The following is a 13712-nucleotide window of genomic DNA, read 5'->3' as shown; positions in this document are numbered from 1 at the left end:
TGCCGTACCAGGGCTTTCGGGGGGCTATGAGACTTCAACCCTACAGTTGTTAAACAATTAAATGTCTGTTTACCGTTTATCATTTTATTTCAGTTTGGCTAATCTTTCTTAATACTTTAAAAAATTTGTTTAGGAAACTATGCTTGAACAAATCAAAGATCCTAAATTAATGTGTGTGGATTTTAGTAAACCTGAGGTTAGTTTAAAAAATTTACCTGAAGTTATTTTCTCATTTCGTTCTTATTTAATATTCATCATTATTGTATTAAATCCCATCACCTTAATTATTCGTATCGTTCTGTTGATGACTTTGAACAATTCGATTCAGTCAAGTAACTTTCATAGTAACAGCGTTTTATGGGAGAGGACAAACCAGCTTCCAGCTGAAGAGGAAATTAGGGAAAGACGTTGGAAGTAGATAGAACATACATTGAAGAAATCACCAAACTGCATCATGAGGCAATCGCTAACTTTGCATCCGGAAGGGAAGCGGAAAAAAGGAAGTCCAATGAATACATTACACCGGGATATAGAAGCAGATATGAAAAGGATGAATGTTAACTGTAAAGAACTGGAAAGGATTGCCCAGGACAGAGTTGGATGGAGAATGCTGGTGGATGGCCTATGCTCCTCCACGACGAGGAGTAACAGGCGTAAGTAAGTAACTTTCATGATAATGGTAATGATAGTATTCTGTTTCATGTTCAATATCTTTTTCTAATTAAATCTTATTCCTATTGTTTCTTTTGATTGTTTTTGCTTTGATTAGGAAGGTAACTTGTTACATTTAACATACTTAACATTGATGAGGTTCAATGTCGAAACTGGCCGTTATCCCAAACCATGGTATGTTGAACACCTTCGTTTTGTTTTTTTTCTTTTTAAGTCAACCTATGCCTATAACTATTTGTATCCAGTTTGTCAGATAGTTATTTTGTCGTAAACAATCTAAATGAGCGCTGTGGCTCTTTGGTTCAAGTTATACTTCATCTACTTTTATTTAAACATCTATGTAGTATATTTATCTATCGTAAAACAATGTAATTAATGACTCGATTACTTAAACATGTATCATGTAAATTCACTTAGTATTGCACAAGCAAGTGGCTATCAGGACTCAGTGGCCGAGTGGATAACGCGATGGCGTTTGAAGCGAAAGGTACTGAGTTCGAGTCCCAGAGTGAACATCAACTCTGAGATGCAGGTACATCCAGCTGACGAGTCCCGAATAGGACGAGACGCGCGTCAAACTGAATTCCACTGCTCGCCATTATCCATCTTTACTAAATCCCTCTTAGATTATTTCTGTATTTTCGATAATTTTAATGAATTGTTTAAGGTTTGTCGAAATGAGAAAGAGTTAGTTCAATATCTGATAACTTTTAGTTTAAACCAATGAGTTATGTAACTGAGGTAAAAACCTCAACAAATAGTTTTAGTAAATCCCAGACAGGTCTTATCTGGATCAACCAGTTGAGAAAAAGTAAAAATCGAACCAGTGATTGTGTGATCAGTTTGTCAGCTCACATCATCTTGGATGCTCACTTTTGTTTTACTAGAATGACAATTCTCCCCTGTTGTTTGACTCAGAAAATAAGATGTTTACAGATACATATGCGCCTCACAAATCTCATTCGATTTGTGTGAGGGCTGTGATACTGCCCAGGTGCCCAAACTGAAGCAGGTGGTTTTCTTAAGGGACCACACCCCGAGCCTTTGACCTGAAGGTCTAGTCCACAAGGCAGTGGAACATCGTGAGGAGATGCAGTCCCATGGTAGCCGGTGATCAATGATTGATTCGTACGCCATTTGTTCCCTCAGGATACTGGAGCCCATGTGCACCATTGGTTTGGAATCGGTGTTTTCCAACTCCCCTAGGTGGACTTTCCGTGTCCACCAACCCGGGTAAAGCGCCGGACATTCGCTTTTCGTCCTCTCAATTTCGTAAACAACAGTAATGCCACGAGAAGGCAGTGAGTAGGACTTCCCTGGCAGAGGCTATATATTCGCTGGCCATATGAGAGCATTTGGAGAGGGAGAGCGGACTCTCTCCACTCTCGGCCGTACCAGGGCATTTGGGGGCTAGAAAATAAGATAATCTGTTCATTTCTGCTAAATTGCTTATTCTAAACTATACATTACTACTGACCATGTTAATTTTAAGTGGATCCAATCACCTTATTAGTAAAGGTTTGTAATTCCCAGTTGTTGACATCTAGGACTGTAATTGATAATTTTCTGTTGTTGTATCCCTATCTTAGTGGGTAGCTTCTATTTAGCCTTTAATTTTATTTAGTATGTTGTTTGTGGTGATATTTCGAATACGCATTTTGTCATTCATTTGGATGTACTTGTATCCTAGTGATAATATTTGCACTCGATAACGCGTTGGCGTTTGAAGCGAAAAGTACTATGCTCAAGTGTCAATGTGAGCATCAACACTAGAATTCAGGTGCATCCATTTTACTGATTCTCAAATGAGACAAAACATGCTTCTGAGTTTCCACCACTTCCCATACCCTAAATGTAATCAACATCCAAATATTACTTCGGTCAATTACCTCTAATGGATAAAATCTGTGGATGTTCTCTGCCCATTTATTTCTGTTAGTAATAGTATTGTAAACGAGAACTTATGTACAATAAACCAAGTTATTGTTGAACGCCAAATCATACGTCATTTGCACATCATCCTTGAGTTGTCCTTTACACACTCTATCATTCTTTTAATTTCGTTATTATTTGGATTGCTCTCCGATTTCCTTCCTATTCTCTTTCTTTTCAATCTTCTACTGTACAGCATTTCACTTGCTAATACATACTACTTATATCTGTCAACATAAGTATCCCACACTACAATAACACTGGTATATCCTTGGTCTATTCGATAGTAAATGTCTATTGTTAAACTCGTGTAATCAATACATAATAATACCTCAGTCAGTTACAACGTAGGATCAAGCACACATATGCATCGGTCCAAGTTGCCATACCTCCTTAGCACAAAAAGATGAACACCGAATTCATAGTAGTTAATTTAGTGGTGGTAATATACAAAAAAAAGATTGTATATAAAGATATAGTGCAGGAAGGAAGACAGATATGAAGCAATTTTAATCTCAAGGTTTAAGGGAAGATAAAGAGTGTATACACCTGTGCCATTGTGATCGATTCTGAGCCATGTCACCTAGAGTCTCAAACCATTGGGTACGATAGTTGTGGGGACCCCAACCAGGTAGTCTGCATCTACTAACATGGCTCACACTAGAAGTTAGTGACTATATGGATTGACTGCATGTTTCGGTTTGGCCACCCCTAACTCTCTTCCAACCATCTCCAATACTAGTCAGCATAGCGCGTCTTGGTAATCAGTGTTCATGCATACGTAACATGTGGCCCAACCATCTCAGTCGATGAATATTCATGACCTCATAAATTGATTTACCATCATTCCCTAGTACCCTGCGTATAACCTCACTGTCACTTACCCGGTGATCCCAGCAGATGCGAGCAATATTTCTAAGACATATGTGGTCAATAACTAGTAACTTACGAGTATCTTCTACTCTTAATGACCACGTTTCACAGCCTTAAAGTAGAACAGAACGAACTGCTGTGCATTATACTCATCTCCTAACTGATAGACGGATATCTCGCCTTCACCATAGGTGACGTAAGTTGGCAAAAGCCAAATGAGCTTTTTTAATCCGTGCAGAAATTTCATCAGACACCAACCCATTAGGGCTGATCAGACTTCCAAGATAAGTGAAGTTGTCAACTCGTTCCACTACTTCACTCCCTATCCCATAATAATATCTATATGTAAACAAATAATTTTAAAAAGTACCCTTTAGAAATTATCAAGCTCATTACTTTATTTAAACATGAAAATGTTTAATTCATCTCATCTATTATGTTTTTTGTTTTTTTTCGTTTTACTAAATATACTACTAACAAAATTAAAAAAAAGGGATGAAAATGATTGGAATTTATTTCGTGATCAATTATTCACAATACAAAAGTTACAAATGGTAAATGTAAGTAAACAAAACTAGATTGTAGTATTAAATGCATGTTTACATTTTTAAATATAAATAAATCAAATCAAGGGGGGATTTTATTTATTTATTTATTTGAATATATAAATATTAGTACAAAGGGGAACTGAATGTATATGCGTCACATAAGTCAATTGATTTGTATGTGGGCTGTGATACTACTCGGGTGCTCAGATTGAAACAGGTGGTTTACATAGGGTGCTACATCCAGAGCCCTCGACCTGAAAGTCTGATCCATAAGGCAGTGGAGCATCGTGAGGAGATGCAGTCCGATTGTAGTCGGTGACCAACGATTGATTCATACGCCATTTGTTCCTTCAGGATCCTGGAGCTCATGTGCAGCATTGATTTAGAATCAGAGTTTTCCACCGGTAAATGTGCCGAACATTCGCTTTTCGTCCTCTCAATTTCGTAAACCAAAGTAGTGCCACGAGAAGGCAGTGAGTAAGACTTCCCTGACAGTGGATGTATACGCGTGGCCATGTGAGGTCATTTCGATAAGGAAAGCGAACTCTCTTCACCCTCTACTGTACCAGGGCATTTGAGGGAATGAATTAACGAATAGGTTTAAATGAGTAAGTGATCAACTGAAGCACTGTTTGTGCAATTCAAACGTAAGAATAAATACATCTGTTCCAGTGGAAGTTATATTTTTCTAACTCTATCATCTGATTTAATGCGCACTGTATACAAGAAAGTAAATGTCACGAGTAAAATGTTATCTACATACTGTAAATTATAAAAAAATTATTTTTAGGTAATAGATCTACATCTCCACACTACCACAAGATTATTGAGCCACATCAGCAGATTCAACTCACTGGTAGGTAGTGAAGAGAATAGGTTCGTACACTGTTTATTTCCTCAAGATCCTGAAGCTTACATATACCATTGCTTTGAAAACAGTATTTTCTGACTATTTCAAGCAAACGTTCCGTATTCGTTGGCTTAATTTAATTATAGGACATCGTTGTTGGTATTCAGTATTGAATTCCGATCAGTCTTAGGTTGTATATATGCATCCTGTACAGATTACATCGATATCGCCATTTGTCACAAGTTATTTAGAGTAGATGGATTAAAGTTAACAGTGCAATCCAGTATGTATCTTTCACTCTATTTGAAACGCATTAACTAGACGAACCTGAATTTAACACAGAGACACGAACCTAATACCTACCAGTCCCGCGCCAGAGCACTTAACCGATAGACTACTAATCCGGCATCCGATGGTGTTTATGTCTATCTCCAACCAATCCACGAAGTTGAGCAACCGTTCACCAATTGTCTTCAGTGAACTATCTCACAACAAACACGGTGCGCACTGCTGAAGAGTCCCACAATAGAACGAAACAGCCGTCCAGTCCTTCCAGGTTTTCCTTGATGGTCTAGCTTCAATTGACTCACGCTCTCAACTATGAAAATACTAAATCTCCACAAAAAACCCTTTCTGATAAAATTAACAATTTTTCAGGAAGTTTTTGATGATAACTTAGTTTTTTTTCTTTCTTTTTATCAATTCTCTCACTTATATATCATTGTAGCCAATTGAAATTAATGAATCACTAGTAAAACGTTTAACTTTTGCTAGTCAAGGACAATTAGCACCATTATGTGCTATTTTTGGTGGAATAGCTGCACAAGAAGCTATGAAAGCGATCACATTTACATTTACACCAATTAATCAATGGGTAAGTTCTACCATGAAACGATGAAAATGAACTATGTTATAAGTATATAATTGAAATGGATGAGTAGTTAGACAATGCCAAATAGTTTATTAAGTACTATACGCGAACAGTGTCGGTGGCCTATGCTCCATTGGGAGTAACAGGCGAAAGTAAGTAAGTATTACGTCAACAGTAATTGATAATTCTACACTAATATCAACGTTACAATAAAACCAGTTATATAACCAGTGCAAGATATGCACATGAATGCGCGGCAGTTTGAGTTGCCGAATTAATACGAGATGAGATTGTAGAGATGCAAAACAGAAGAATCGAAATACTAGTATCACTAGTATTAAGATAGACAAACAAACGAGGTTGTAGCATAGGCCAGTATTCTACATCCAACCCTGTTCAGGGCAATCCTTTCCAGTTATTTCCATTTAACATTCATCCTTTTCATATCTGCTTCTATTTCCCGACGTAATGTGTTCTTTGGCCATTTTGTCCTGTCTTTGGACTCCCTAGCGGTGAAAATCCACGACCCTGCAAGCGGGAACCAAACCAAATATATTCGGTCTCGCACGTGAACGCTTAATCTGTAGACCTTTGAACCAGGATTGTGAGCAATCGTTTCGATACAATGATAGGTATACAGGGTTGTTAGACACCCTCAGGTTAGAGAGGTCAGATTTTGCCGAAAGAATCGCAATCATGAGTGATGTAAACCCTAGATTTTAGAATCGCACTAGTACCATCGCATCACCTAAAGTGGCTTACATTAATTAACATTAGTCTCTGCTGCTCTTACTATAAACAGACCAGTTTTTCTTGCCATAGCGTTTGATGGGAGAGTGTTAAATGCTATGAGAGAATCCAAAGAAGCAGAGGTTGAAAAGCATAAACATAGTCTTTTGAATCCAATTCTATGTTTTGCCGGTGAACTGATTCAGCAACAGTAGACTTTGAAACAATTAAATGTCATTGTTTCTTTGCCTTCATCATGATTTAGCTCTACATCCATTGTGCTTCGATTGTACCACTGGAAATCAATACGAAATCAAATGAATTTCAAAAGTGAGTGGTACAAATACCATTGTTTAATGACCTCCTTGCACATTGTTACAATTTACTATGATCAAAAGTGGACAATTCGTTGTATTGTAGTTTTAAAGTAAACAACAATTATGAAACTATCACTATTTACCAAAATCTTTCAGTTTCTCATTTGCTCATCTCGTAGAAGAATACTTTTTCTTAAAAAGGATTTGAAAAAGAAATTGGGTTAGATGTAGTTTTGATGAACTGCGAACATGACGTCAAGTTCCAAGAAATAGCTTCTTCAAGTTGATCACATACAGCAACATTATTAACACATGGACCCCAATCAGATAGTCTGTGTCTACATAAATTGTATAGTCCAACAGTCAATGATTTCATAGATGGGTCTAATGTCTTAGTTTGAAGAGAAAAACTAGAAGAGGATAGTTTTAATTATAACAAACCTTGTTATTCTATGAATTTATACTATATATATATATATATATATATATATCAAAATTGCCAACAACCTATGAGCTTGTTTTTATAAGATGATTAGAAAAGAACATAATTACCCCTAATTGATGAATTCTTTAATAATTTTAATAGTTGAGATCATGAATCAATTGAAGCTAAACCACTATGGAAAACCTGGAAGCACTGGACGGCCGTTTAGTCCTATTGTGGGACTCCTCAGCAGTGCGCATCCATGATGTCGCCTTGCGAGATTCGAACTCAGGACCTACCAGTTTCGCGCGCGTGCGCTTAACATCTAGACCCCTGAGATGGCCGGTATCCAACGGTATTAATGTTTAACTTCAACCGCTACACAAAATTGAGCGACACTTTAATAATTACCTTCAATTTTGATTAACTAATCAGTAATAAAGTTTATTTATTTATTTAAACACATAAATATTGGTACAAAAAGGCACCAGATATATATGCGCTATACAAACCTCATTTGATTTGTGTGACGGCTGTGATACTGCCCAGGTGCCCAAACTGAAGCAGGTGGTTTTCTTAGGGGGCCACACTCGGAATCTTTGACCTAAAGATCTGATTCACAAGGCAGTGGAGCAACATAAGGAGATTCAGTCCCATAGTAGCCGGTGACCAACAATTGATTCGTACTCCATTTGTTCCCTCAGGATACTGGAGTCAGCCCATGTACACCATTGGATTGGAATCAGGGTTTTCCAACTCCCCTATGTTATAACGTGTGAATGCGTGCGTGCCCTGTTTGGTATATGAACGTTCTGATCCCTGCCAATCAGAGACGAGCGAATTATCGATCACAGCTATGATACACAAATCCATATGAGCAGTCTTGAGTACTTATCAGTCCTGCTATCTGCCTAGCCCAGCCAGTTAAGTCTAGAACACTAATAGCAGCCTCTGTAATATGAATCATTATTCTCAAACATACTGGGTTTATATACCAAACAAACAGACCATATCGTACCATAAAATAGAAAATAATATTTGTACAAGATTCAACCAAAAGTGGCTGTGAATATGGGGAACAGTAATTAATAGACTAGGGATAACTCAAGAATGATAAATCGTATAGTAATAGTCTATAGGTCAAAATAAAGCTTGTAATAAGAAGGATACGAATATGAATAATTTAGTTACTTAGCAATTTTACAATAGAAAATATACATATTACATTGGTCCATAGACAGTCCTCAAAAGTTATAATCCATAATTCTCTTCGGTATATAACACCCTAGGTGAACTTTCCGTGTCCACCGACCCGGTTAAAGCTTCGGACATTCTCTTTTCGTCCTCTCAATTTCGTAAATAACAGTAATGCCACCAGAAAGCAGTGAGTAGGACTTCCCTGTCAGAGACTATATACGCTTGTCCATGTGAGAGCATTTCGAGAGGGAGAGCGGACTCTCCTCACTTTCAACCGTACCAGGGCATTTGGGGGCAGTAATAAAGTGTACACAGTTAATTAACTAGTACTCTTTTGTTGTTTATACTATTTTATTTTTCCTGTTTGAAATTCATCTTGATCATTCCTATTAACTAATGTCTATTTATACCGCTTATTATATAACTATCTTTTATATATATCAGTTATCTGTCAAGTCGTTATGCTGATTTAGTTCAATGTATCGGTGTGTCAAATCTTCAAAAAATCCATAATTTAAGTGTTTTCATGGTATGTTCCATAATGTTTTTTTGGAATTGTTAATTGTGGGTTTGTCGGTTGGTTATTTCTTTAACATTTTAATTCGGATCAGATAAGTAAATTCTATATATGACTTACTGTCTTTGTCTCTCGTCATAGAACTAATCATTGGATTATAATTGAGAATAGATTTCTGAAAGTAGAACTAATGGTTAAATAACTTGTTATATCTCGAACTGAGATTCTTAGTATATCACGTAATACTTGAGCTCTCGAATGCTAGAACTCACCTAAGTTGCAAAATTAGAAGACAGAAGACAAGTAGAAGGAATTTTATTCCCAAAACAGTATCAAATATAGTACAAAAATCTCATGTATTTATAGTTTTTGGCTGAAAGTAAATCATCATTTCGGACAACCAATAGGCACATATGGGGTCCTTCTTATTCATCCAATAGGGAAGCTACATGTCGACATTCTAGATTGTTCCCCTAGTGATGATTGGATGGAATGTCTTCGGCTTTTTCTGGGCTTCTTGAGGCTTCCTTGAGTTTACCAACGAGCCATCCTTACAATAGTAGGATAAATAAAGTTCGAAGCAGTCAATAGATAATATTCATTTATTGATGGGAATATAAATGACTTATTTTTTCTCTCCGTCAGGAATGCTCACCTATTATTCTAATAGAATTGATGGTACTCGTAAAGTTTAAACGATCACTATTCACTTCGTCACCAAGGCGTACCTATAATCTTGAGGGGACTAATGCTACTCGTTGGTCCCAAACTCTCATCATCCAGCTTCAAATTCTGAGATGCCCTGCTGACACCTCCAACCGTCTAACAACTCAACTTGGTACACGGTATCAAGTCACTTAAAGCAGTGGTCACACTGTAACTTGATTAATAGAATCTTATCAACATTAAAGGACTAGAAAAAACATAAGATTGATCATTACTTATTAATAAGTCATTTGTATGCTACTTTTGTTGATTGAACATCACTTCATACTTGACTTTCTCCCTCATTGTTATTGTTTTACAGGTTGGTTGTGGTGCGATTGGTTGTGAATTATTAAAGAATTTAGCATTATTAGGTGTAGCCACTGCTGGATCTAATGATGATGATTTACACTCAGCGAACAACGTGACTGATTCTAATCAACATCAATATGGACAACAGGAAAACAACAAACAATTTACATACACTACAGCACTCGATACTTCGTTGATGTCTCATGAAAATGATGATGTTGAGGATGATCACCAAACGTTGTCACATTCAGAAGTAGACAGTCAGCAATTCATTCACAGCAATTCATCTTATCCTGAAGATAAACTCACTGATAATTCTGAAACAAATGTTAAGTCAATCATATCACATCAAGTTTCTATATCTCAAAGACAATCAATAAAATCTGTACAAAGTGAATCAATCAATTCAATGTTCAATATGAGCTGCCCAAATATTACTGTCACTGATCCTGATCATATTGAGAAATCAAATTTAAATCGACAATTTCTTTTTCAATCATGTCATATTGGTTTGTCAAAAAGTCAAATTGCATGTGACACTGTGAAGAGAATTAATCCGAGTATATCAGTGAGAGCTATGGGTGATAAATGTGAGCGAAATTCCCTGAATTTCGTACTTTTTTAATCTTGCAGTGTTCAAACAATTCAAAAACTTATTATCTAGGTAAGATGCAGGTCTAGTGTAGGAGATGGTTGGAAAAGAGTTAGGGGCAGTCAAATCAAAACATGGCATCAGTCCATAAAGTCACTAACTTCTGGTCTGAGCAATGTTGGTAGATGCAGACTACCCTGTTGGGGTTCGTGTGAATATCGTAACCAATGGTTGAAGACTCTAGGTGACATGGCTCAGAATCGATCATAATGACGTAGGTGTATACACTCTTTATCTTCCCTTAAACCTTGAGATTAAAATTCCTTCATATCTGTCTTTCTTCCTATACTATATCCTTATATACAACCTATATTTCATATACTACCACCACTAAATTAACTACTTCTATGAATTCGGTGTTCATCTTTTTGTGCTAAGGAGGTATGGCAACTTGGACCGATGCATAAATGTGTCTGGTCCTACATTGTAGCTGACTGTCTGACTGAAGATACAGGTCAAATATACTGTGTGGATATATTTTTTTTATGTCCAAACTCAATGAGTTAGAGATGATTGGGAAGAAGTCGTGAATTTGGAAGTTGTACTAGTCGACACTTATTGACGGAGGTTTACTACAGTCTGAAAAGAACTAAATCCTAACATAGGATCGTAGCCCACATCACCTATTGTTTCAGCTGAAGGTTGTACGATTACGTGTGAAACCTTTGATTAAATAATCAAACTAACTTTATTGGCGTAACTGTTTATTTTAAGTACCGAACTATTGTTCGTTTATTTTGGGACCATCAAGTTAGCAAACTTAAGGTTATACATAAAGTACAAGGTAAAAATAGCAAATCTATTGATCAGGTAGTAAATCTTCATTGACTGAGGTGACTGGGACACTCAATGTGTGTCCCCATCCACACTTAAGGCCACCCCAACTAAAACCTCACCACACACTATCACGAAATTGGTTGTTGGACTGAGCCATATAGGTAAGTGCAAACTACATTATCGGTGTTTGCATGATTATTGTTATCAATGGTTGGAGATTTTGGATAACATGGCTCAGAGTCTGTCGCAATAGCATAGATACGTTCATTCTTTATCTTCCTCTAGTACGGCCTGAAGTCTGAAAATAAACTCGTAAACGTTTTCACTCCACCAACCCATATTTTGTAATCGAATCGCACCATTGGCTTCTGAACTTTCCTATTACTAGCATTAGTGTTAATTCTGATGATGTGCTGGTGATGTCGTTCAGAAGAACGATTAAAGCTCCACGACCAAACCATCCAGCTCAGAGAACAAAATTCTGAGATTTGCTTCGACGATCTCATTTCGCTGAGCTCATATGGTGTGGTAACTTGAACGGATGTACACATGTGTCAGGTTCTACGTTGTGTATGACTAACTGAAAAAAAAATTATTTTCCATATGGTCAACTCTTATAATGTTGATAAAATGACTGAAGCCAGATTAAATGGATGAAACAATTTATGTACCTTTTCGCTTTCCAAGATTCATTATTAACACCGCATCGAGTTTAGTTGTAAGAAACGTTTAATATAAACTTAATTGACATTCTGTAAGACGATAGAACGTATCAAGAGGTAATACTGAAGGACGTGACAGTGTTTTCTCTCTCCAGGAAATATGATGTCATCATTTATCTAAATCTACCCCAGGTACATCTGAAGTGAATAGCAGACACGCGAAATCCGGCAATGCTACTGTCCGAAATCTCTTCTTACTCAATGATCCAGAAGCCTGTACAGCAAAATGTCGAAAATAACAGAATATGAAAGTACATTTGAATTATAGGTCGATGTATCTTAATGTATGAAATTTAAGCTGAATATTTATTGTAGGAGATGCACAACATGACGTATCTCAATGTGATCTAGCGCTGATGTTTTACTAAGGGCCTTCAGTTAGAAGTGCATCCAGGTCAGCATTAATGTTGAAGAATTACAAAGCTATTTATTTTATGGATTTCTTAACCGTTACACATCCATTGGTTGATATAATCCTGGCAAATTGTTTTCATTTGTTAAAATTAGAAAAATTCATTGAGTTTGTAGTTTAACATAACAGAATGAACTTGCTTAGAAAATTATTGGGAGCCAGGAATTACCGAAGGGCTGTTTCGTCTTGGTGTAGAACACCTTACTAAACACTATCCCCTATCCTGCGTAGAGTCGAACCCATGGTCTTTCATTGACTGCCTATATTCTAGACTGTCGAGTTGACGTCCAGTGGTTTCCATTTCTAATTTCAATCAATTCAAAATCTTGCTGGGCTATCATCCTTTGCGACTGGTATTAGTTGTCTCGTGCTCGACGTGATTGAAATCTATTGATCGTGACTTTTCATTGGAATTCCCTGTCTGAACGTTAACTTCTTGAATCAGAGCCTTAAGACTCTGAGTTTGATTCCTGATTGAGTCATCAACATTCATTGCTTAGGAATCCTGTACTAGGACGAGATATCTATCTTTCGCTTCCTAGTTTTCAATGGTACTCACACCAAAATAAGTCCGTTATGTGAAACTTTAAAGTTCAACAATCTTCATAGTATCCTATGATAGAAAGTAATTGAATCAAATCTATCCACAGTTTTATTCTTTTAATTGCTTCCAATTTTTTTTTATTTGTTCGTTTCTCCCTAATTTCCAGTTTGGCCAAATACTGAAAAGTCCATTTTCACTGATGAGTTTTTATTACAAGCAACAAAGTGCAGTAATTACAAACAAGGGATAACATCCTCTTCTTTTTCTTCTTCACATAAACATGGTATTGTACTAGCAGCTTTAGATTGTGTACCAACACGTCGTTATTTAGATTCACGTTGTGTAACTCTACATTTACCATTAATTGAATCTGGTACATTAGGCACTAAAGGTCATGTTCAAGTGATTTTACCTGATATTACTGAATCATATAATAGTCAAATGGATGATAACAATGATATAGATGGTAATGGAAATATTGATAGTCAAGTAAATACTATTCCATATTGTACATTGAAATCATTTCCTACCTTACCAATTCATTGTATTGAATGGGCACGTGAAAAAGTAAGCTTAATCATTAAATGTAACGTTTGACAAGTTCTTTTTTGATTTTGATGTGGGTTTGTTCTCTGAGCTGGATGGTTTGGTCGTAGAG

General features: G+C 36.6%; 1 protein-coding gene and 1 non-coding gene across 2 annotated transcripts in view; both read left to right on the top strand.

Moving 5' to 3' along the window:
- Smp_026540 (putative clathrin coat associated protein ap-50) overlaps positions 1-13712 on the top strand; it is a gene marked incomplete at its 3' end in the record, with an annotated part of 57677 nt that overhangs the window by 27277 nt on the left and 16688 nt on the right. The window contains exons 12-19 of the mRNA XM_018790192.1: positions 134-196; positions 770-846; positions 3971-4037; positions 5603-5749; positions 6741-6805; positions 8858-8942; positions 9958-10537; positions 13221-13543. Of these exons, the coding sequence (XP_018655560.1) occupies positions 134-196; positions 770-846; positions 3971-4037; positions 5603-5749; positions 6741-6805; positions 8858-8942; positions 9958-10537; positions 13221-13543 (1407 nt within the window). The remainder of the gene's footprint in view (positions 1-133; positions 197-769; positions 847-3970; positions 4038-5602; positions 5750-6740; positions 6806-8857; positions 8943-9957; positions 10538-13220; positions 13544-13712) is intronic.
- Smp_tRNA_01303_Pseudo_TTG.1.1 lies at positions 1119-1185 on the top strand. Its single transcript has one exon. It is a non-coding gene (tRNA).

The sequence above is a fragment of the Schistosoma mansoni genome, chromosome W (genome assembly GCF_000237925.1).
Source record: "Schistosoma mansoni strain Puerto Rico chromosome W, complete genome".
NCBI classification, from domain to species: domain Eukaryota; kingdom Metazoa; phylum Platyhelminthes; class Trematoda; order Strigeidida; family Schistosomatidae; genus Schistosoma; species Schistosoma mansoni.
This window is presented reverse-complemented; position numbering and strand designations above follow the sequence as displayed.